Source organism: Stomoxys calcitrans, chromosome 1, assembly GCF_963082655.1.
Source record: "Stomoxys calcitrans chromosome 1, idStoCalc2.1, whole genome shotgun sequence".
Taxonomy (NCBI): Eukaryota; Metazoa; Arthropoda; class Insecta; order Diptera; family Muscidae; genus Stomoxys; species Stomoxys calcitrans.
This window is the reverse complement of record NC_081552.1, coordinates 184,048,572-184,074,686: the sequence shown is the minus strand read 5'-3', so window position 1 is coordinate 184,074,686 and position 26,115 is coordinate 184,048,572. Positions and strand designations below refer to the sequence as shown.

Genomic DNA, 26,115 nt, shown 5'->3' with positions numbered 1-26,115 from the left:
TGCGCGTATACAGGCTCTGTGTCTTCCGTACCCTTGAGTAGTTTTAATCCAGGAATTCTTAGTCCAGGAACAATTCCTCCACACACTCCACTCCTACCATCAGTAGGACCTTTATTGTCGCCGAAGCGCCCTCATAATAGGGGAGATTTACCTGCAGAAACCGGACCATGGACAGAATTCAGAACTTCCCCAGTATAGTGTTAGATTCGTCTTCTGAGTCCACTAGTTCTTCCTCACAAGATTCGTTCCATGTTGTCATAATGACTTACCCAAACTAGACTTATCTGGTCCCGTTTCGACACCTCTCCCTCCTGTTTTCGACACCTTTCCCTCCTGTTTGCAATCCGCCAGAACTTAGAGATGTGGTTCCTCAGTTCCTGAGACAAGTGTTTAGAAACAATTGCTGAGTCGTCTCCTGATTACCCAACGCCACCGCTTCCACCAACTCTCTGTCCCAAATTTCGGCGAAATCGGCAATATATGCGTCTCTTATGGGCTTAAAACCTAAAATCGAGAGATCGGTTTTTATGGCAGCTATATTCAAATCTGGGCCGATCGGGGCAAAATTGAGGAAGGATGTCGACTGGCCTAACAAAACTGACTGTCCCAAATGTCTGCAAAAATTTGATTATAATGGCTCTTATAGGCTTAAGACCTTAAATAGGCGGATCGGTTTCTATGGGGGCTATATTCAAATATGGACCGATCTGAGCCAAATTGAAGAAGAATGTCGAAGAGCCTAACACAACTTTCCCAAATTTCAGCAAAATCGGATACTAAATGTGACTTTTATGGGCCCAAGACCTTAAATCGGCAGATCGGTCTATATGGGGGCTACATCAAGATATAGTCCGATATAGCCCATCTTCGAACTTAACCTGCTTAAGGACAAAAAGAGAATCTATGCAATGTTTCAGTTCAATATCTCTATTTTTAAAGAGACGGACAGACGGACGGACCAGATCTTAGATTTTTACGACAATCAAGAATATATATACTTTATAGGGTCGGAAATGGATATTTCGATGTGTTGCAAACGGAATGACAAAATGAGTTTACCCCACAATCCTTCGGTGGTGGGTATAACAAGTAAAAGCGTGCTAAGTTCGGCCGGGACGAATCCTTTATACCCTCAACCATGGATCGCATTTGTCAAGTTCTTTGAATTACTTTTTCAGATATATATGAGCTTTATCAAGTTATTGCCGTACATGTCATAGAAAAATATCACCTTCAAAATTTCAGCAAATTGAGTAATAATTGTGTCTACAAAAGGCTCAGAAAGTCCCGGAGGAGGTTTATACCCCGGCTGTATCAGTCTGTAGCCTGATTTAAACCATACTTAGCACAGGTGTTGGAAGTCATAGCAAAACACCTCACGCACCACCAAATGGGATAAGAATTGCGCCCTCTAGAAGCTCAAGAAATCTTATAGGGAGATCGGTTTATATGACAGCTATATCAGGTTATGGTCTGATAGATACCATACTTGGCACAGAAGTCATTCCTCAATGATTTGTGCAAAATTTTAGCCATATCGGATAAGAATAACGTCCTCTAGAAGCTCAAGAAGTCTAATCGATAGATCGGTTTATGCGGCTGGTATATCAGGATATGGACTGATTTAGACAATACTTAGCACAGCCATACTTTTCAGCCAAATCGGATAAGAATTGTGCCCTCAAGAAATCTAATCGGGAGATTGGTTTATATGGCGGTTATGGACTGATGGAGACCATACTACGCACAGTTGTTGGAAGTCGTTCCTCAACCATATGTGCAAAATTTCAGCCAAATCGGTCAGAATTGTGCCCTCTAGAAGCTCAAGAAATCTAATCGGGAGATCGTTTTGTATGCCAGCTATATCAGGATATGGATTGATTGATTGATTTGTTGGAACTCATTCCTCAACAATTTGTGAAATATTTCAAATCCCAAATCGGTTTATATGGCAGCTATATCGAAACATTGACCGATTTGGCCCATATGCAATCTCAACTGACCTACACTTGTAAGAAGTATTTGTTCAAAATTTTAATCGCCTAGCTTTACACTTTCGAAAGTTAGATTGATTTCGACAGACGGACGGACGGTCAGACGGACTGACATGGCTAGATCGACTTAAAATGTCATGACGTTCAAGAATATTTCGAGGTATTACAAACGGAATGACGAAATTAGTATATAACTAAGGGGTATAACTAAGGGTTCTGTTTGCAATACCTCGTGATATCGTTTCGCGATCCGTTTCGTTTTGACTTTTTAAGTCTATATAGCCATGTCCGTCCGTCAAGGGGAATTACTTTAGAGATCGAACGCGTAGACATATTTCTTTGAAATTTTTACGCAGTTACTTCTTATTGACCACCGGAGTCCACCATAGCAGAAGTCAGCATGTCCGCCTATGACGCTGAACGCCTGGGTTCGAATCCTAGGGAGAACATCAGAACAAATTTTCAGTGGTGATTATCCCCTTCTTGTGCTGGTGACATTTGTGAGGTACTATACCATGTAAAATCTTCATCCCAAAGATGTGTTGTACTGCGGCACGCCATTCGGACTCGGCTATAAACGGGAGGCCTTTTTTCATTGAGTTTAAACTTGAATCGTACAGCACTCGTAGATATGTGGGAAGTTTGCCATGTACCTTAATGGTCATGGGCAAATTTATACTTCTTATTGACATAGTCCATTGAGAATCGCAATGGGCCAAATCAGTTCGCAGTTGTGATTCGCTCATATGTAAGCGGATCGCCGACTAGTTTTTATCGGCATCCAGATGTTTTAGTCTCCAACAACTTCAAGATATGGCACCCTAGTCTTTAAATAAACATTTAATGCTCCATATAATCCGATCCGCTGCTTTGACTTCATGAGGTAATATTGATTCTCCAATATTATCCAAAAGTGATTTCAGTTCGTCTGAGTATGTACGTGGTGGTAGCTGTTTTTATACCCACCACTGAAGGATATATTCATTTTGTCATTCCGTTTGCAACACATCGAAATATACATATACCGACCCTATAAAGTACATATAGCCTTGTCCGTCTGTCCGTCTGTCCGTCTATCTGTTGAAATCACGCTACAGTCTTAAAAAAAAAAAAAAGATTTTGACCTGAAACTTTGCACATATTCTTTTTTTGTCCATAAGCAGGTTTAGTTTGAAGACGGGCTATATCGGACTATATCTTGATATAGCCCCCATATAGACCGATCCGCCGATTTAGGGTCTTAGGCCCATAAAATCCACATTTATTATCCGATTTTGTTGAAATTTGGGACAGTGAGTTGTGTTTGGCCAGTCCTTTGGCCATCCTTCTTCAATTTGGCTCAGATCGGTTCGGATTTGTATATAGCTGCCATATAGACCAGTCTATCGATTTAAAGTTTTGGGCCCATAAAAGATGAATTTATTGACCGATTTTGCCAAAATTTGAGACAATGAGTTGTGTTAGACCCTTCGATATCTTTTTGCAATTTGGCTTAGATCGGTTCAGATTTGGATATAGCTGTCGTAGAGACCGATCTGTCGATTTAGGGTCTTAGGCCCATAATAGCCACATTTATTATCCGATTTTGCTGAAATTTGGTACAGTGAGTTGCGTTAAGCCAGTCCGTATAGATTAAGATATAGCTGCCATATAGACTGATCTCTCGATTTAAGGTTTTGGGCCCATAAAAGGTGCATTTGTTGACCTGATGTCGCCGAAATTTGGGCCAGTGAGTTAAGTTATTCCCTTCGACATATATCTGCAATATGGCCCAGATCTGTCCAGATTTGGATATAGCTGCCATATAGACCGATCTCCCGATTTAAGGCTTTGGGCCCATAAAAGGCGCATTTATTGTCCGATTTCACTGAAATTTCGTACAGTGAGTTTTGTTAGGCCCTTCAATATTCATCTTTTATTTGGTTCTGATCGGTCCAGATTTGGATATAGCTGCCATATAGACCGATCTCTCGATTTAAGGTTTTGGGCGCATAAAAGGCACATTTAATGTCCGAATTCGCCGAAATTTGGGACAATGAGTTGTGTAAGGCCCTTCGACACATTTATTATACGATTTTGCTGACATTTGGGACAGAGAGTTTTGTTAGCCCTGTCGACATTCTTCTTCAATTTGGCCTAGTTTGGTCCAGATTTGGATATACCTGCCATATAGACCGATCTCTCGATTTAAAGTCTAGGCCCCATAAAAGGCACATTTATATTCCGATTTCGCTGATATTTGACACAGTGACTTATGTTAGGTTTTTCGACGTCCGTATCGTTTATGGTTCAGATCGGTCAATTTTTGGATATGGCAACAAAAACCAGTTTTTGTTCTACAAAATTGAAGAATGACTTCTACTTATTACACCACTCAATGTCGTTGTCAAATTTGGTCCAAATCGGACCATATTTCGATATAGCTGCTATAGGGGCATAAAGAATGAATTTTTCTCCGGATTACGACGAAAGGTGGTTTACATATATACCCTAGGTGGTGGGTATCCAAAGTTCGGTGCGGCCGAACTTTTCGCCTTTTTACTTGTTTCCTACACAACGACAGTATTTCACTTTATTCAACGTTAATTTATTTATCCTTTATCCTCATGCCATAAACAGAACATTAATAAACATTGGAGGGATGCATTTGCGAATATTTCTCAAACGAATATGTCACCATTTTCCAATTATGAATTTTTAATTTACTCTTTTCTTCACTGACAACTTTCGCAGGTTGTTCAGGAATATGAACGCGCGGTTATCTTCCGTTTGGGACGTTTAATGTCCGGTGGAGCCAAAGGACCAGGTAAGCATTCGCTGCAACCAACTGATGGCGGCAATCAGATGACATCTTTAGTTATCATCATGATAATTGTATCTGTTTTTTTTTTCAATTTAACATTTCAGGTATTTTCTTCATATTGCCGTGCATTGATTCCTATGCTCGAGTAGACTTGCGTACTCGAACGTATGATGTGCCACCACAAGAGGTAAGTAAGACTGCATATACCCTTCAGCATTTAGTTGCGTTAGGCACCATTTAAGCCATTATCTTTTTTAATTTTTTGTTGGTTAATGCGATTATAGTTGATACTTAATTACAAGCAGCAATTCAAATGGATGCGAAAATGAACTTTTTACAGAGTAGTGTGGAAGGAGTAGGCTTGGCGTGGGTTATTTAAGTGCTATTGTTTTTAACACTTTTTAAAACTTAATCGTTTAATAATTGTCGAAGATGATTTTATGGAATGGGATAGACTTGATGATAATTCGCTGATATTAATGAGAATGATTTTCAAGGGGCTTATGCCTTCAAGCACACACATAACAATTTCCATAAGGGGTTTGAAGGGTTTCAGGAAGAGGGAAAAAACTGAAATATTTTTTATTTTCAAGTTTTTTGCCTGTAGGGCGAAGATTATTGAATTTTAGAATTTTTGTTTGTATTTCTTTTGAGACGACCACGGAGATTTTCTTTGCAAATGAAAAAGGAAAGCCAGAGTTCACAATACACACCAACCTCTATGGGACGCTTTTCGTAATTTGGTTACAATTACTCTTCAGCCTTCGCACCTAACATGGCCGAATTTATTGCGAACACGCTTCCAACAGATGCACAGAATAATGTGTATACCATGGGAGTAGTGTAAGTGTGTAGGCAAAAAATCTGTCATTACACAAAAACACATGCATTGGGAAAAGTACAGCTAATAGACAGGGTTGTCGAGTGTGGGTAATGTGGTATTTATATCATAGAGACGTTCTCGCAATAAATTAGTTATAAGTACAACATACCAACGTATGACCCTTGAAGCCTTCACACCTAACAAGGCGTATGAGTAATTGTAACCAAATTATCAAACGGTGTGTGTTGCGATCTCTGGCGTTCTTTTTCCATTTGCAAAGAAAATTTGCGATCATTGAGGTTGTCTCGAAAGAGAAACAAACAGAAATATTTTGCACTTAACACTAGGATATCAAAATGTTCATAGAAACCTATTGTGTGGTCGAAGGACAAATTCGGAATAAATTTGACATTCGGAAGATATTCAAGTAGCAAAATAATATGACAGATGACTGCAGATTGTGGGTAGATGAGAACCAACTAAATTCGAATGACCACAGGCGAATGGAGGCCACCGTAGCGCAGAGGTTAGCATGTCCTCCAAATGCTGGCAACATTTGTGAGGTACAATGCCATGTAAAGCTTCTTTCCAAATGGGTGTCGCACTGCGGTACGCCGTTCGGATTCGACTATAATAGGGAGGCCCCTTATCATTGAGCTTAAACTTGAATCGGACTGCACTCATTGATATATGAGTAGTTTGCCCCTGTTCCTTGTTGGAATGTTCATGGGCAAAATTTGTAAATTTGTAATTTGTATAGGCGAAATGAGAACAAGAATTAGCGAAATAGAGGATTTTCTGATCTGGGATCTTTGAGGTGGAATTCTGTGTCTTTATAATAGCCGCAATTGGTATCATCTACAAACTCAGGACAAGTAGACAGTATTGTGGCGCTCAGTGGGTCTTGAACTTGACGATGGTGATGTTGACTTGGAGATTTTGGAAACCAAGCAACGATTCTGATTGGTTTTGACTTGGCAAAATCCAGGCTTATCTTAGTCTTCCTTCATCCCAAATTTGGACACAAACCTTCCCGCGGTATCACCTGGGTAGCTTACCTTCAACAACCGTTGAAGGTAGTGAGCTAAAATATGCCACGAGTTCACCTTTAGAACGATATAAAGATAGATTTGGGCGTCGGGTTAATAGCCCATCACCCGGAATTCTTAAAGAAATTACTTTGAAACAGGTAAAAGCGTGCTAAGTTCGGCCGGGCCGAATTTTATATACCCTCCACCATGGATCGCATTTGTCGAGTTCTTTTCCCGATAACTCTTTTTAGGCAAACAAAGGATTAAAGAAAGCAATTGCTATGCTATTAGAGCTTTATCAATTTATGGTACGACTCGGACCATAATTGAATTGAATTTTGGAGACCATAGTAGAAGTCGTTGTGTTTCAGACAATTCGCATAAGAATTGCGCCCTTCAGGGGCTCAAGAAGTAAATAGGGAGATCGGTTTATATGGGAGCTATATCAGGCTATAGGCCGCTTCAGACCACATATCAGATTATGAACTTATTTGATCCATACTTAGCAGAGATTTTGGAAGTCACAACAAAATACCTCGAGCAAAATTTCAGCCAAATCAAACAGGAATTCCGCCATCTAGAGGCTCAAGAAGTCAAGAACTAGAATCGATTTATATGACAGCTATATCAGGCTCAAGAAATCAAGAGCCAAGATCGGTTTATATGACAGCTATATCAGGTTTTGAACTTATTTGAACTATACTTAGCAGAGATGTTGGAAATCATAACAAAACAGCTCATGCAAAATTCGGATAAGAATTGCACCCTCTAGTCGCTCAAGAAGTCAAGAACTAAGATTGGTTCATATGGCAGCTACACTAATAAGAAGTATTCCCCCTATGTTGACGACCCCTGCAAGCGTTTTAAGGACCATGATTTCCGTATCTGCACCTGGAGTGTACGCACTAAAGGATGTATTGAAAAAGTACAGAGCAGACATTATGCCACACAGGAAATGAGATGGCTCGGAAAGGGCTCAACAACAGCATCCTTTATTATAGCTGCCATGAATCGAGGCATGAATTTGGCTGTGGATTTGTGGCCAGTCGGAGACCGAAATGCCTTTTCTCCATGTTTACTCCGATGGATAAGAGGCTAGCCACAATCCGCATAACGGCCAAATTCATCAACATCAGCCTTATTTGAGCCCATGCCCCGACGGAAGGGAGGCCACTGTTGCGCAGAGGTTAGCATGTTCGAATATTGGCGGGAACGTTAGAAAAAATGTCAGCGATGTTTATCCCCTCCTAATGCTGGCAACATTTGTGAGGTACTATGCCATGTAAAACTTCCCTCCAAAGAGGTGTCGCACTGCGGCACTCCGTCTGGACTCGGCTGTAAAAGGAGGTCCCTTATCATTGAGCTTAAACTTGAATCGGACTGCACTAATTGATATGAGTGGAATGTTCATGGACAAAATTTGCAATATGCAATGCTGGCGACATTTGTGGAGACCAAGCCATTAAAAAAAAAAAAAAGTCAGCCATGTGAAAACTTCTCCCAAAGAGGTATCGCACTGCGGCACGCTGTTCGGGCTCGGCCCCAAAAAGGAGGTTCCTTATCATTGAATTTAAACGGACATCACTCATTGATATGCGAGAAGTTTGCCCCTGTTCCTTAATGGAATGTTCATGGGCAAATTTGCATTTTTGCCCCGATGGAAGATAAAAACAAACAGACTAAGGATATTATATACGAGCACATAGAAAGAGAATATGGCCGCTGTTCCGCCCATGATATTAAAATCGTTCTGGGAGATTTTAATGCGAAAATAGTGAAGGCAAAAATCTTTGGCCCAACAGTCGGAAAATTAAGACTACTCGAAGAAATTTGCAATAACATATTGAGGCCAATAAATTTCGCCGCGGCAAAGAACATGTTAGTTAGCAGCACCAGTTTCCAGCATAGAAGGATTCGCACGGCCACATGGTTGCCACCCGATCAAAACACGAAAGACCAAATAAATCATGTTGTTATAGATGGAAGGCATTCAACCAGCGTGTTAGATGTGCAATCGATCCGATGGGCGAATATCAATTCGGATCATTGTCGTGTTCAAGCAAAAGTACGCACACGTCTTAGTGTGGCAAGAGAGATACGTTCTGAAACTGGACGGAAATGGAAAAGCTGCAAATACAATGGGTGGCAACGGCATATTTCACTGGGTTGACTCAGTTGCTTGAGGAAAGCACTCCCTGTCCCGATAGTATAGCAGCGCAGTGGCAAACCATTGCCCACTCCATGGAAAGAGCCGCTACATCCGTACTTTCGTAACAAAAGCCTACCGCAAGCAACCAAGGGTACGACCAGGAGCACCAAAAAGCTACTGAAGCCAAGAATGCGGCATACAGAGCAACATTACAGTCAGTAGCAGTAAGGCAGCAAGAGCCGATCGGTTGCCTGCTGAAATATTAAAGACCGGAGGCGACACGCTGATAAGGTGTATGCATCAGCTCGCCCGATGATTGGAACCTCAGCATATTATGTCCCGCACACAAGAAAGTGGACAAGATCTCAGTGACATTCCGAATCTGAGTGGGGATTTCCATACAGCCTGTCCAATGGATGCTGCTTTTGAACGAATAAAGACAATGTTCAGGACACTTTTTCCATATATAGATCTTTTTTTTTCAAGTTAGCTACATTTAAGGTTCAAAATTGCATTGAGTATATACCAGATTGTGGTGAGAAATAGAAAAACTTTCTCCAATTGTTTTTTTGTTTCTTTGCTAGATCGGCTTTTTAACATTTATGTTACTTGTATGAATGACACAATTTTGAACTTTAAACCTTCACAGAAGTAATTTTGTTGTTCATATAATCTTACATCTTAATGTGAATATTATCTAAAAAATATTCCGCGTACAAAATTTCACGTTAACTGGCGTATACTTAAACTTTTCTTAACTGCCTTCCCATGTGTGGCGTGTTACTGCATTTGTGTCATATAAATAATTTTTTTTTTTACCGAACATTCAGCTTGATTTATGGTTTTAATTTTATGATAATAAAAGAGCAAAGGGAAAACATTAAGCATGGAAGACATGTGAGCAGCTGTGAGGACATTGTTCGAATACATAAGAAATGGTGAAGTATTTTTTCTCTTTCGCTAATTCTTGCACTGACAATAAATGAAAGAAAATGTTCTGTGAGAAGGCCAATAATATCACGAAATCAACGAATTGTAGATAAATAATTATATTCATAAAAATGTTTATGGCATAACAAGGGTGTGGCGTAAGTCATATATTAACCCGGTATTGGAAAGTTAAATTTCTTTGTTAGTCATTTAACTTAAGTTTGGTTTTCTAATGTCTGTTTCCTGTTAATTGACTATCATCGCAACTTTAAAACATATAAGAAGAAAAATTTCCCTAGAAGAAGAATTATACAAAAAATATTTGGAGAAGGCCATAATCATCAGAGTTATCAAAAGACTATGGCCACCAGTTGATTCCTTCAATGAAGAAACTAAGGCGATTTTTATATGGTAGCTATATCCAAATCTCCAACGATATGGTCCGTTTGGAATCTCCAATGACCTGCAATGATAAGGGGTGTAGGTTTAGGTTGAATGGGTAGCCCACCATGAAAGATGTGTTCACTGGGTGACCCGACAGGTCCATTGGTACATATAAAACTAACTAAGCGCGGCCCGCTCCACTGCACCTTCATTAATACCATGCGGAAAGTATATTTTTTTACCATATATATCTCCTCAGTACAATTTGTTTATCTACTACCAAATACCTTTATTGTACCCCATTGAAAAATATTCCCATTTGGAGAGGTGTTTGGACGGTGGAGGGGCCCCCTATAGTTTGAATTAAATTTTCAATACTATATTCGTAATCCACTCCTTGAATCCCAATATGTCTATTTGAGTGGATTTTGGAGTCGGGGCGGCCCCATAGGTACCTAGAATCAATTTGTAATAGCAACCTCGTACTCTACTCCCGACTACCTTTTATTTGAGTTCCATATTGTCCCGATTGGTCTATTTTTTGTTCGGATAGTTTTTTTTGGCGTAAGGGGGAGGTTTCGCCCTCTTCCGTTATCAACAAATTATATAGCCCAGTACTCCTTCCAAACTATATTCGTAATATATTCCCGAACATCTTTCATTTGAGTCAAGCCTGTTTGAGCCTTTTTGAGTCAATGTTAGGTAACGTTAGGTTGAAAGGGTTGCCCACCAAAGGTGAGTTCTTTCGGAGGCCAGTTTGGCCCATTGTAATACCCTAGAAAGAAAGAGAAAAGAAAGAATGTGTGGACCAGAGGTTATTTTATATATAAAAATCAATTTGTGTTGTAGGTTTGTTTGTTTGTGTGTTCCTTAAAGACTCAGAAACGGCTGAACCGACTTTCTTGAAATTTTCACAGATAGTTCATAATGATTCCGTGGTGAAAATAGGGTACTAAATCTTTTGATATCTGAAAGGGCGCGGACCCTCCCCCTTACCCTAATTTTCGGAAAAGCCAGATCTCGGAGATGAGTAGTTCGATTTAAGCGAAATTTTGTGTGCTCTCTTATAGTAACCTACAAACAAAAATTTGGTATCCAAATTTCCGATGGGGTACCTAGAGGGGCGCCCCACCCCTAAACCTACCAAATATATATATATATATATATATATACCTATCACGACTATGGGATTCAAATGAAAGGTATTTAAGGTCAGAAAACGTATCTGATGTCCAATTGTCGGACCAAGTGTTAGGAGGACCACCCCAAAACCTCCCTAAATCGGACATTTTTACCAACCATGGCAATATGGGACTCAAACGAAAGATATTTGAGAGTAAAATACGAATCTAATATCCAAATGTGGAACACGTTTCTGGGGGTCCACCCCCAGAAACTTGTAGATGGGTCCACCCCCAGAAACGTAAGATGGTTTTTAGAGTAGAACACGAATCCGATATATATTTTCAAGGCCAACTCATAGAGTGGCCGCCCATCCCTTAAAACACCCCCCAAGCCGGTCATGTTTGCCGACTATGGAAATATGGGGCTCAAATTAAAGGTATTTGGTATCTGATAGCAAAATTAGGGACCAACTGTCTAGGGGACGTCACACCACCATAACAACCCCCAAATAGGACGTGTTTGCTCACCAAAACATTTTGGGTCTTAAAGAGAGTGGATCTAAATACTTACAGTTTTTATATTTTACTAGCTGACCCGGGCCCTCTCCGCTGCGCCGTCTTTTACTTTATATGGAACAAAATTTTCCTTGGAATAGTTATTTTCGACAATTAAAGATTTTTTAGTGAAATACAATGCTACGAAAATAGTATATCGCTTGACTAACAGTTTAACAATATAAGTGCTTTTATCTGAATCCCATATGACCTTTATTGGTCTACGAATTTAAGTTTGGATGTAAGATACACTCCCAGAGACATGGCCCTGAAAAAATATCAGCATCGGGCTCTTCTCTTAAATACCATTTATTTAAACCCCATATTGCCATTGGCTTAAGAGGAGTTTACAGGATGAGGCGTTCCCCAAACACATGGCCCCAAAATAGGATATCAAATTCGTTTTCTAATCTCAAATAAGTTTCATTTGAGCCACATATTGGCATGGCCGAAAAATTTTTTCCCTTTAGGGTTGTTTTGGGAAAGGGGTGATGCCCTAAATACATGGTCCTACATTTGGATATCAAATTCGTATTCTACTCCCAAAAACCTTAATTTGAGCCCCATATTGCGTTGGTCACTCAAAAGTTGCTGTTTTTGGGGTATTTTGGGAAAGGGGTAGACCCCCAGAAAATTGGTTCCGAAGATGGGTATCAATTCTTACTCTACCCCCCAACACTTTTCATTTAGGCCCACATTGTCATGGTCGGTAAATATGCCTGATTTAGGGGTGTTTTGGAGCCCGGAATATATATCTTATATATCTATATATCACTTATTTGAACCTCATATTGCCATTGGCCTCAAAATAGGATATCAAATTCGTTTTCAAATCTCATTTAAACTCCTTATTGCAAAAGTCAGTAAATATGGCCGGTTTGGGGCATTGGCCCTAAAAACTATAAATATTTAGTTCCACTCTCTTTGAGACCCAAATTGTCTTGGTGAGCAAATACGTCCTATTTGGTGGTTGTTATGGTGGTGGGACGTCCCCTAGACAGTTGGTAACCTAATGTTGATATCAGATACATGGTCTACTCCCAAATACCTTTAATTTGGACCCCATACTTCCATAGTCGGCAAACATGACCGGCTTGGGGGGTGTTTTGGGGGATGGGCAGCCACTCTGTTGGCCTTGAAGATATACATCGGATTCGTGTTCCACTCTAAAAACCCTCTTATTTGAGCCTCATATTGCAAAAGTCAGCAAATATATACTATTTGGGTGGTGTTGTGGGCGTGGGGTGGCCCCATAGACAGTTTTCCCGAATATTGATATCAAATTCGTGCTTTACTCCCAAGGACCTTTCATTTGAGCCCCATATGGCTATGGTCGTAAATTTGTCCCCTTTGGGGGATGTTGTTGGGGAGAGGCGGCCCTCAAACACTTGTTCCCATATTTGGGTATCAGATTCTAATTCTACACCCAAATTCCTTTTAATTAAGCCCCATATTCCCATGGTCAGTAAATAAGTCCTGTTTGGGGGGTGTTTTTCGCAAATACCTTTCATTTGAGTCCCATATTGCCATGATCGGTAAATATGTCCGATTTAGGACATACAAACATACAAACAAACAAACAAACAAACAAACAAACAAACAAACAAACAAACAAACAAACAAACAAACAAACAAACAAACAAACAAACAAACAAACAAACAAACAAACAAACAAACAAACAAACAAACAAACAAACAAACAAACAAACAAACAAACAAACAAACAAACAAACAAACAAACAAACAAACAAACAAACAAACAAACAAACAAACAAACAAACAAACAAACAAACAAACAAACAAACAAACAAACACAAATTGATTTTTATATATAAGACATATTTGCTGGCTTTTGCAATAGGGAGTTTAAATGAGATTAGAGAACGATTTTGATATCCAATTTTGAGGCCAATGGCAATATGTGGTTCGAATATATGAGAATAGAGCACGTTGCTGATATATTTTCCGGGCTTAGTGTTTGGGGACCACCCCAATCCTCTAAACACCCCTAAATCGGGCATATATACCGACCATATCAATGTGGAGCTTAAATTATAGGTATTGGGGGGCAGAGCAAGAATTGATACTTACTTTCGGGACCAATTTTCCGTCGTACAAAATTTCAGGCAAATCGAATAATAATTACGACCTCTACAGGCTCAAGAAGTCAAGATCCCAGATCTGTTTATATGGCAGCTATATCAGGTTATGAACCGATTTGAACCTTATTTGACACAGTTGTTAAAAGTAAGAATAAAATACGTCTTGCAAAATTTCAGCCAAATCGGATAGGAATTGCGCCCTCTAGAAGCTCAAGAAGTCAAGTCCCCAGACCGGTTTATATAACAGCTATATCAGGTTATGAACCGATTTGAACCATACTTGTCACAGTTGTTGAATGTCATAACGAAATACTTGGTGCAAAATTTCATTCCAATCGGATAAGAATTGCGCACTCTAGAGGCTCAAGAAGTCAAGACCCAAGATCGGTTTATATGACAGCTATATCAGGTTATGAACCGATTTGAACTATACTTGGCACAGCTATTGGATATCATAACAAAATACCACGTGCAAAATTTCATTTCAATCGGATAAGAATTACGCACTCTAGAGGCTCAAGACGTCAAGACCCAAGATCGGTTTATATGGCAGCTATATCAAAACATGGACCGATATGGCCCATTTACAATACCAACCGACCTACACTAATGAGAAGTATTTGTGCAAAATTTCAAGCGGCTAGCTTTATTCCTTCCGAAGTTAGCGTGCTTTCGACAGACAGACGGACGGACGGATAGACGGACATGGCTAGATCGACATAAAATGTCGTGACGATCAAGAATGTATATGCTTTATAGGGTCTCAGACGAATATTTCGAATAGTTACAAACAGAATGATGAAATTAGTATACCCCCCATCCTATGGTGGAGGGTATAAAAATCATATTGTGTTTGTTTGTAAGTTTATTTGTTTGTTTGTTTGTATGTTTGTGTGTTCCTTATAGACTCAGAAACGGCTGAACCGATTTTCTTGAAATTTTCAAAGATGGTGCATAATGATCCCGTGGTGAAAATAGGGTACTACATTTTTTGATATCTGAAAGAGGGGCGGACCCTCCCCCTTATCCTAACTTTCAGAAACGCCAGATCTCGGAGATGGGTGGTGCGATTTAAGCGAAATTTTGTGTGCTCTCATATAGTACCCTAAAAATAAAAATTTGGTATCCAAATTTCGGATGAGGTACCTAGGGGGGCCGACCCACCCTAAAACCTACCAAACATATATTTAGACCAATCACGACAATATGGGACTCAAATGCGGTATTCTCATGCGCGCCGCCATGCGACTAATGGTTATGACCCTGTCAATGTGTCTAGCGACCTCTCAGTAACTCCTTCATCCTCCTCCTGCCGATGACAGTCCAGAGCGCTTTGGCAGTATGGCAATCATCCGCTGAGTCCCATCAGCCACTTTTTGTACTACAATATGTTCAGTCGTTCGACAAATGGCACGCAAGCAAAACCTGTGACTGGTTTGACCGAATCCCTATTGGCGCATTCGTCCACCACTTCGTTCCCCGAAATCCCTTCATGTCCGAGGGTCCATATTAGCGTCACATCGTGGACCCGGAGCCTATCCAGGGACTCCAAACAATCTGCCACACACCTGGCCCTCACAGTCCTCGACCCAAGGCCTTCAGCGCTGCCACACTGTCCACATAAATCCTGAAGTTTGAAGGCGGTAGGTCCCTTAGCAGAATTTCTCTTGCGGCTACTGTAACGGCACATACCTCTGCCGGAAAGATCATACACTCGTTGATGAGTGCGTCGGAGTAGACCTCCAATCCATTCCCTGACTCCATCTTGGAGCCATAAGTGAAGATCAAGGTCTCATTCACAGCATTAGCCCTCCATTCATTCCTCCCGGGAAAATCATCCTCAGATTACTTTCCACATCAATAGCATCCAGGATGGAACTGTGGCTGCATCTGTTCTCCTTCAACAAGCCGAGCTCCCTCAGCCTAAGCGCGACCTTGGCGGCTCATTTCCCAGAATAGGCCTCAATGGGTTGCATATACAGCATCGCCTCCAGACCTGCCTGCGGTGCATATCTCAGTGACTCCGATACCTGAGTGTTTTGCTGGACCGGAAATTGAACTTCAAATCCAATATTTTGGAAAGGGCAAGAAAGACAACTCTTGCCCTATTCAACTGCTAGAGACCCATTGGCAAAAGTTGGGAGTTTAGACTACACGTCATGCACTGGGTATATACTGCAGTTGTCAGACCTAGAATGCTATATGGTGTTCTGGTCTGGTGGATGGCGCTTCAAAAGTCCACCTACTGTCCAATATTCAACCGCATCCATGCTGCGATGCACAGCCGCACTGAGGACGACACCATCTGATGCATTGAATTTAATGCTACATCTTATGCCTCTGGAGATTGTGTCTAGACAAATTGTAGCGACCACTGTTGTGAGGTTATGGGAGCTTTCTCCTTGGTCATGTAGCGGCTACGGACACTGTGTTATCCTTGATACAATGTCCGATGTACCAGGCAGTGTGGATTATACCCTACCTGAGCCGCTTTTTGATAAAAAGTACTGTACCACTATTCCTGATATAAGCAATTCGCATTACGATATCCCTGGTTATAGAAGTTACATAGACTTCTATATAGATGGTTACAAACTTGACTAACAGGTGGGCTTTGGGGTGTACTATAAGATCTAGAACTGGTCATATCGAAAAGATTACCCGACCACTGCAGTGTGTATCAAGCAGAGATCCTTGCAATTAAGGAAGTAGTGGAATGGCTAAGATATAATGTCATTACGAAGATTGGCATAAATATCTTCTCAGACAGCCAGGCAGCCATTAAATCCCTTGAGAACGTATTTCTGAACACAAAAACTGCCCTCGACTGTCGCAGATCTCTCAATGAGATGGCTGAACAGTTCAAAATTCACCTGATCTGGGTGCTGGGATAACCCAAGGAGTCGTTAAATGGACGAGCTTGCTAGACTAGAAACTACCTTTCACATTCCAGGAATATTGGAATCTGTGGGTATGCCTCTAGCGACATGTAAGCTAAGTTTTCAGGAAGATGCTAAGCTTTCCAAAACTAAGTGGCCTCATCTAAACTTGAAGAGGTCTACCGCTTTGCTGCCACTGGCTATAACAGACGTCTTAGTCATTGTGTCCGTCATAATAGGTCACTGTCTAATCCGAAAACATGCTGACAGACTAAAGGTTGCTAGCTAGAAGCTGTGAGGACATCAAAGAAGAGTCAGAAGAGTCACTGGCAGTCAGAAGGAGTTTCACTTTAGGGTCTCATTTCTTTGAGAACCTGTCTGAATTAGCGGATGTAAATATTCGCAAGTTATTTGGCTTTTTAGAGCGATCTGGATGGTTCAACGGTAGGAACTAGAAGGCATTTTCCTTCTTCTGTTTCTGTGGTATCACAATGGACGACATCGTACAAGTGATTCTGATGGCAGACTGCCACTTAAACCTAACCTAACCTAACCATTTCTGTTTGCTGCAGGCGGGTGAACGGGCCAAATCGGACATTTTTTGTTTGGATATACGCTGAAATTTGAAACAATAAGTTGTTTTGAGACTCCCAACATGTGACCTAAATATGGTTCAAATCGCACTGCATTTTGATATTGCTGACATATAGACCGATCTACCTATTTAGGGTCTGAAACCCACAGAATATGCATTTATAACCCGATTTTGCTGAAATTTGAAATGGTGAGTTGCTTTAAGCCTCCCAACGTTCGACCCAAAATATGGTTCAGATTGGACGATATTAAGATATAAGTCCCGTTAAAGACGCATTTATTATACAATTTCACTGGATTTGACACAGTGAATTGTTATAAGCCTCCCATCATCCGACTAAAATATGATTCAGATCAGACTACATTTAGCTGTCATATAGACCTACTTCCAATTTACGATCTTAATCCCATAAAAGGCGGATGTATTGCCAGATTTCACTGGCAATACACGTTGTTGTTACTTGTTTGCTCTGTGTTTAAGGAAGTTTTTCAATCTTTCATTTCACTCTTGCAGACAATTGCAATGGATTTTATTCATTTAATTCTTTTCTTGTTCTCTATGACTCAACTTCTTTAAACCTTTGCCTTATCTATCTTCATTTTTCACTCTCTCCCCTTTCATATTAACCTGCAGGTCCTCACCAAAGACAGTGTTACAGTTTCGGTGGATGCCGTTGTCTATTATCGCGTCTCAAATGCCACCGTCTCCATAGCGAATGTTGAAAATGCACATCACTCGACGCGTTTGCTGGCACAGACAACCCTGAGGAATACCATGGGCACCCGGCATTTGCATGAGATCCTTAGCGAGCGTATGACAATATCCGGTACAATGCAGGTAAGGGATTGAGAGGATGACTGGAGTGTGGCCCATATATATCCACATTTATGTTTATTTTTTTGTTGTTGGCGTCATTTTTTGATTTTGTCGTTAAAAGCAATTTCTGCAAGCACAGCAGAAACAATTTCTTGAAGAGCTTTATGCATTTTTTATAGCGATTAAATGTTTTTGTTTTGTTGCCATGCATAAGCAATAAATGTAAGGCGGATTCGCGAGGCGGATAATACTTTCAGCTTCCATTATTGCTGCTAGACAAACAGAGAGGATGAAAAGTCTCTTGAAGCAGGTTATGCAAAAGTATGCAAGTCACTCATGCTTGTTTCGTTGTTAAACTTTCGACTTGCAGCTGTCACGATTGTTGATCCCAATTCAAGTGTGGCAAGGATGAGTGAAATTTGCATTTTCTGGGCAATTTTATGATAGTGAAAATAACTAATTAAGAGATTTGCTAAATAAATAAATAGCAAAGTGCAAAACAAACTTTGGACATGTGTAGATAAATTTGGAAGAATTTTTGCGATAGACCATATGGAGAGAATATCTGATATAGAGAAGCTATCTTGACGAGTATTAATAGGAGACTATTAAACATTTGCTTTGTTTATGTGCGGGCCTATAGGTGCAAAGGCTTTCCATCTTGGGAAGACGGGATACGTTCACATATCTCCAGAAGGTCACCTGAGATACATGAACAAGTTTGAGTCCAAGGTCTGATCTGGGAATTCAAACTTGTTCTGTATTTCTTAAATATCCTTTTAGTTAGGGTGTCATAAAGCGCCAATACTGGACTCAAAGCTACCTGGGCAACCCAAACCTATCAGGATTAAACCTGCTTTGATAAGGCCCAATTATAGCGTTGACTTAAGATTTTAATCTTACGCACAGTACTCTGGACAGTACAAGCCAGTACTTACAGAGTGTACTGGCTTGTAAAGGATAGGAAAGGGACTGACTCTACTTGCCACATACTGTTGTTATAGTAGCAGTGTGTTGTACATTGAGGCAGCAGCCCTTGCTGGCGAAAGACTTTGTCTGGCCAATCTGATATGTACACCTGGCTGCCATGGTATAAGCACATACTCTCTTGTCTCCTTGTGTTAGGAATATAGTATGCTGTAGTCGATATCATCGGGTATGCGTTATTCAAGCCACATATGTAGATGAGTTTTTTCATTGGCGGTTTTAGCGTGTCTTGGGTCTTAAATATTTCAGCTGTCAACTCATGGGCTCCTACTGCCTTGTAGCTATTCTGCTGAGCTGATTGGTTCTACACATTGATAGAAACAGGCAACACGGCATTCAGTTCGACCAGGCCAAACTTTGGATACCCACCACCCTGAATATATATATTAACCGCCTTTCTTTATAATACTGCGAAAATGCATCATTTATGAAGCCATAGCAGCTATATCTAAATATAGTCCGATCTCCATCATATTTAGTAAGGATAGATTAGGGTCTTACACAACTCATTGTACCAATTTCCTCGGTTAAAAAATGCACATTTTATGGGCCTAAGAACTTAAATCGGGAGATCGGCATATATATATATATATATATATATATATATATATGACAGTTACATATATAACGATATTGAACACGAATGCCAAAGAGCCTAACGCAGCCCATTGTGTCACATTTCAGAGAAATCGAGCCATAAGCGTGATTTTATTGTCCCAAGGTCTTAAATTGAGAGAACGGTATATGTAGCAGCTACGTCCAAATCTGGACCAATTTGGGCCATATTAAACACGGATATCGAGGTGCCTAATACAACCAAATTTCATCAACATTTTACAATAAATAAGCCTGTTATGGGCTCAAGATCTTAAGTTGAGAGATCGGTCTACATGGCAGTTATATCGAAATAAAGTCCGATCCCAACCATACCCGGTATGAATGTCGAGAGGCCTACCGCAACTCAAACGGATAATTAATGCCCCTTTTAGGGGCCCAAGACCTTAAATCGAGAGATTGGTCTACATGGCAGCAATATCCAAATCTAGACCGATCTGGGTTAAATTGAAGAAGGATATCGGGTGGCCTAACACAACTCATCGTCCTAAGTTTCAGCGAAATCGGATAATGAATGTGCCTTTAATGACGTAAGACATTAACTCCGCAGATTGGTCTATACGGGGGCTAACCTACCTATGGACAAAAAATAAACTGTGCAAGAATTTATTCATTTTTTTATTTAGGGGGCTGACCCTTCTCCTAACTAAAAATTTCAAAACCGCCGTATCTCGGAGATGGGTCCATCGATTTAAGCGAAATTTCGTAAGCACCCTAACCCTTTTGGGTTCCAATAATCTCGGGGGACGCCCCACCTCAGAGCCCACTTAAACGGACATGTTTACCTATTGGGACAATATGGGTATCAAATTTAAGGTATTTAAGAGTATAGTTCCAGACAAGACGAAATGTGTCAACTACAGAGGAATAATCTCCTCCCTATCGCTTACAAGATACTCTCGAGCGTACTGTGTGAAAGATTAAAACCTACATTCAATGAGATAATTGGACCCTATCAATGCGCTTAAGACCTGGTAAATCCACCAAATTCTGGAAAAGATCAGAGAAGGAAAAATCAACACCTGGCAAGCCTTTGTTGACTACAAAGCCGCATTCGATAGTACTGAACGTTCAAAGGTATTTCAAGCCATGTCTGAATTTGGTATCCCTGCAAAATTAATAAGACTCTGCAGGACACTTGCTGAAACACAGATGAAGAAAATGCAGAAAGTTGGGAACCATAACTTTGAGATAGTAACCAACTGTATCTACTTCGGCACCGATGTTACCGAAACCAACGACACCAAGTAAAGAATATTACTAGCAAACAGATGCTACGTTGTGGGCATTTTAGAAACAAGGCCACCTCTCGACAGTCATCGCAGCCGAATCGAGAGATAAGGGCAGAGGGATAACGTCAGTAGTGAGTGATGGCTTTGTTAAGCTCGCAAGCAGACCGGGTAAGCGATACGGGACACGACTAAGGAGACAGAGGAGCGCAATCGGGCGAGAGTGCGGAATGCTGCAAGGGATAGAACTGACATTCCAAGCACTTCTACGGAAGCTGGAAAGAAAATCAGATGTCCCGAAGAGCAAAACATTGCAAAAAGCTGAAGAAGAAAAATGCCTCCCCTCGTTCAAGTACTCTGGGAAAACCAAGCCAGCCCTTCCGCAACGGAGACCAGACAATGTCCTGTGGAGGGAGACAAAGTCGGAACAGCAACGAAGGAAGCGCGCACGGGCCTTGGTTCATCATGGAGCACTGTGATTTCCAAAAGGATGCCACAGCCATCACAGAAGGGGAGGATGGTTGTTGAAAAAGGCAAAGAGCCGCCTTCTTAAGCCGCAGTGGCAAGGAAGCACAACAGAGATGAGAAGACTAATGCAGTCATCGATATCGGTTGTGCATCCGCTAGGATTCCACCAGATCGTCGATCCCAGGTGAGTCATTTGGTAAACGATAGGGTTATCGCACATTTATTGAACTCTGAAGGTGGTCCATTCATACGAATTATGAGCTGTGAGTATGGAGGGGACATCTTAATGCCGCGCTTTGCGTCAACGGAATGTATTGCTACCGTCAAAAGGATCATTGGAAATATCCGCACTCCCTGGGGCGCAAAGCTTGACCTTGTTAGAATGATGGACATCCCACAGCTCACAAAGACGATGGTCCTCAGCAAGAATGTGGGCACCGAAATCGCGACGGAATGCATGATGGAAGTCTTGAGCAAGCAAAACCAAGAGTTGGTCGTGGAGGATAGGAGACTTAAGGCGATGGAAGAATGGATTGAGGATGGAAGCAGCTCATACCATCGCGGTGACGATAGGAAACCTGGAAGGAATGGAAAAGTTTTCTGAATGGATACCTGAGGCAATACTTGAGGTCGAGTGTGAGACACTGCTGCCAGCTGCGCAGTCTTGGACTGACGGAACCCTAGTATTGCCGTCTCGAAGGTCATGTTACACGGATGGATCAAAGCTAGAGGACAGAGTGGACCTGAGATTTATATTTTAGACTGCCTGACCAAAATACGGTCCTCCAGGCGGAGATCTGGCGCATTCCTTATGCGTGAGGTGGTGTGATATTAACCCGAGGACAGTGTGAACATCTTTACGGACAGTAAAATGGTCATAAGTGCAATAACAACCAGGAGGGTAAGGTCACGAAGAGTTTAGCAGTGTAAGAAGGAGGTTAACGCCTTCTCTGATAATGGAACAATTCGCACCGTTTGGGTGCCGGGCCATAACGAAGTAAGGAAAAATGAAAGTGCAGAAAATTTGGCAGTGAAGGCCAGAGAATGAACTTGTTAAACTCGAAGCCTTTGGGGTCGACGCAGTCCGATTAAAGGGCGTGGGCGACAAACGCGCATGTAATACTGTGGAAAAGCGAAACAGTCGGTAGGACGGCGAAAACCCTATGGGGTGATCCGAATCATGAGAGGACGAGGCTATTACTGAAAGGAAGTAACAATGAGGTCTTTATAGCTTTCGGTATCATCAAGGGACACATGGGACTACGAGCTCACTAGTGATAGCATGTGTTAGGCATGTGAGGAAGATGGTAAGGCGATGGAGCATTTCCTTTGTCATTGCCCGGCTAATAGACACCGGTACATAGGTGGGGACACGTTATGAAACATGAACCAACTTTGAGGAGTGGTATGGAAAACAATTCAAGATTTTGTAAGTGGCAAGGATTTTCTCATATAAAATTTCCTTTTTCGAGGTTACTTTTTAGTTTTTAGAGCGCACAACAAGCCGCGCTATGGAAAGTAGAACAGGTACCAAACCTGCCACGGGAAAGATCCTCTGGTGATAGGGACCGGTCCCAGTTCTGGTCCCCTTACATGGAAAAAACCTATCACTTTTATAACGGTTTGTCGCTCGAGTTAACGAATTGCCACCATTCTAGGATAGGTCCTGGAGAGTTCGAAAAGGATGAGTATACATAGCAAGTACTTTTACGGGAGATAACATTAGTTAGCTAATATCTTTAACGGATAAGAAATTTTTAACTATAATTAATCGAAATTTTTAAATTTTAAAAATCTTAAGTTATGACAATTGAAACTTCTCATTCCCTGTGGGATATGTCCTGTGACAGGTAACTTATTCTTCAGTTTAGGACCGGTATATTTGGGGCAATTGACTACACATTTCCCGAAGAACGATTACTGGCTTAGGTGTATGTCCATAGTGGCATGGGGCGGATTAAAATCTGCAGCCTCTTTTCAATCTAACTTAACCTACACGTATCAAAATACAACGGTTGTGTTGGTTAGGTCATGTTGTCAGAATGGATGTAGAAGTTCCAGCAAAAAGTCTTTTGACACCGGGACGACCAAAAGCCCAATGGAAAGATGAAGTGGTGGGAGACACCACGAAACTTGGTGTCAGAGATTTTAAAGTAAGGGCAGAAGATCGAGGCACTCGGAACGCTATTCTATGTTCGGCTAATGGGATAAAAGTTCTGTCATAGCCAATTAAAGTACAGTCAAGTCAATATTTTAATATCGCCCTCTTTATAATTATAGGGTAGGTGTAGTGTATTATAAAGTCAACATCGTTCGACTTTTTCCTTTCCATATTTTCTTTATTCTGACTTTACTTCTTTTTAATCTAAATTAACTTTTTCTCATTTTCTTTCTTAGCTTGCACTGGATGAGGCGACTGATGCTTGGGGTATTAAAGTGGAGCGTGTTGAAATGTAAATATCCGTTTCCGTTGGATGTGAATTATTGCTCCCTCAACACACACACACACACAAATACAAAAATTTCAAATCTCATTTAAATTTTGTTCATAAAATAGACACAAAACACCTAAACAAGAGGACCAATTAACATTTAGCCACACTGAAAGAAAACCAAAAAAAAATCCACCACAAGCATAAAAATAAATTTCATTTTCACACTTTCAGAAAGGATGTACGACTTCCGGTACAATTACAAAGAGCCATGGCTGCGGAAGCAGAAGCAGCACGCGAGGCTAGAGCCAAAGTCATAGCGGCAGAGGGTGAGCAAAAGGCATCGCGTGCCTTACGTGAAGCCTCGGAGGTCATTGGAGCCTCACCGGCCGCCTTACAATTAAGATATCTACAGGTAGGTAATTCTGCCATTGATAACCAATTGCCAGACAAATGTTTTACTCTAGAGAGTCTCCTTTGAAGGATATGCCAAGTTTGTAAGTGTAACTAAAATTATATTTTTTTCTTTGCTTTCTTCTTTTTCTTTGCAGACTTTAAGCCAAATATCAGCGGAAAAGAATTCCACAATTGTTTTTCCCATGCCAATTGATTTGGTAACATATTTCCTCAAATCCAAAGATGCGGCCACCCAGCAACTGGCCGAAGCTGCTGTGGCAGCCATGGACAATAAGTCATTGGCACTGGCCACACCGACCCCAACCCCTACCGCTGCGGAGCCATCACCGAACACAAACAATGGGAACAAGGACATCAAGTCATTAGAGAAATCTGCCTAAAGCATTCAATTCAGGAGCAATGTTTAACGATAAATTTCAAGGGAATGCCAAGCCTTTGCCATTGCCATCACCATTATGATGGTACCCCACTCAAAGGCATTTTTTTTGTATTTTACCCTGTAATGATAGAAAGTCAAGCAGCTGCCACAACATTGCCTACTGTTATCAGACATCGAAATGCTTTCCAGTTAATTAAGTACTCAAATATCATTTGACTAATTCACTCTGATCTATCTGTCTATCTACTCAAACTTGACCTAAAGTTAATCCTGTAAAGTAGTTCAGTCAAAAACCAATCAACGAATCTATTCAACCCCCTAACAAGCCAACTAATCCTAGTTAATTCAGTTCCGCTACGACGTATCACCACAGAAGACAACGAACAAGTTTTTGAATAATATTTGGCATGCCACGCACACACCAAAACTGTGTCACTACCAACCTACTCTCTAAAACAAAAATTTATTTGTAGTTTTAATAGTTTATCCAACTCAAACTTGTTAACTATCAATTCAACTCTAATTATTATTGAAAAAAAAAAAAACACGAAAAACTCAAACAAAGCCATACAAAATATTGGGACGAATCGATGGGACAACAATAAATTAAATGGAAAATTAGAATTTACGAAATGGTAATTGGGCAGAGTACAGCACTTGGGAATGTTAATTAAATTCTAATGTGAAATGTATTATGCATAAGAATTATAGTTGGGCGTCAACGACCATTTGATACCTCATAACGCCTAATGTGTAATCTTAACGGAAATAAGTTAGGAGAGAAGAGTTGTAAGGTCCGATTAGGCCAAACTTAAAGAAAACTAATAAGGAAAACCCAAAGTCGGGTGAAACAGACTATATAATACCCTACACCTGCAGCACAATTATAAATACGGGCAATATAGGTATATGTATATGAGAGCTATATTTTAATCTGAACCCACTTTTTTCGAACAGATCGTTTGAAAATTGTTGTTGCTATGGCCATATAAGTGCAAATGCTGCAATAAATGTACATGGGAGCTACATCCAAATCTGAGCCAAATTTAATGAAATTTCGCATATATGTTAAGATGAGTAACAAAACAATCTGTGCCAAATTTTGTGCAGATCGGTTGAAAAATATAGTTACTACGGCCATTCAAGTGCAAATCGGGCGATACATATATATGGGAGCTAAATCCAAATCTGAATCGATTTTGATGAAAACTTGCATATATTTTTAGATAAGTAACAAAACAATCCGTGCCAAATTTTGTGCAGATCGGTTAAAAATTGTAGTTGAAAAGAGGGTGCGGATATTAATCCGACCCATGCTAAGCCAGAAATCGGCTTCTTGTGCGCTCTAAAAACCAACAAGTTACCACCTAAGTACCGGTGAATTTTAATTGCGAAAGGCTGGC

At 40.7% G+C, this 26,115-nt stretch overlaps 1 protein-coding gene across 2 annotated transcripts in view; it reads left to right on the top strand.

The window, feature by feature from the left end:
* Positions 1 to 26,071, top strand: part of LOC106094719 (band 7 protein AGAP004871) — an 89,494-nt gene extending 63,423 nt beyond the window's left edge. For both annotated transcript variants that reach the window (XM_059360786.1, XM_059360787.1), the window contains 6 exons: positions 4,728 to 4,800; positions 4,902 to 4,984; positions 18,003 to 18,206; positions 23,882 to 23,937; positions 24,151 to 24,331; positions 24,468 to 26,071. In XM_059360786.1, the coding sequence (XP_059216769.1) occupies positions 4,728 to 4,800; positions 4,902 to 4,984; positions 18,003 to 18,206; positions 23,882 to 23,937; positions 24,151 to 24,331; positions 24,468 to 24,713 (843 nt within the window). In that variant the 3' untranslated portion in view covers positions 24,714 to 26,071. The remainder of the gene's footprint in view (positions 1 to 4,727; positions 4,801 to 4,901; positions 4,985 to 18,002; positions 18,207 to 23,881; positions 23,938 to 24,150; positions 24,332 to 24,467) is intronic.
* Positions 26,072 to 26,115: the final 44 nt, after the last annotated feature.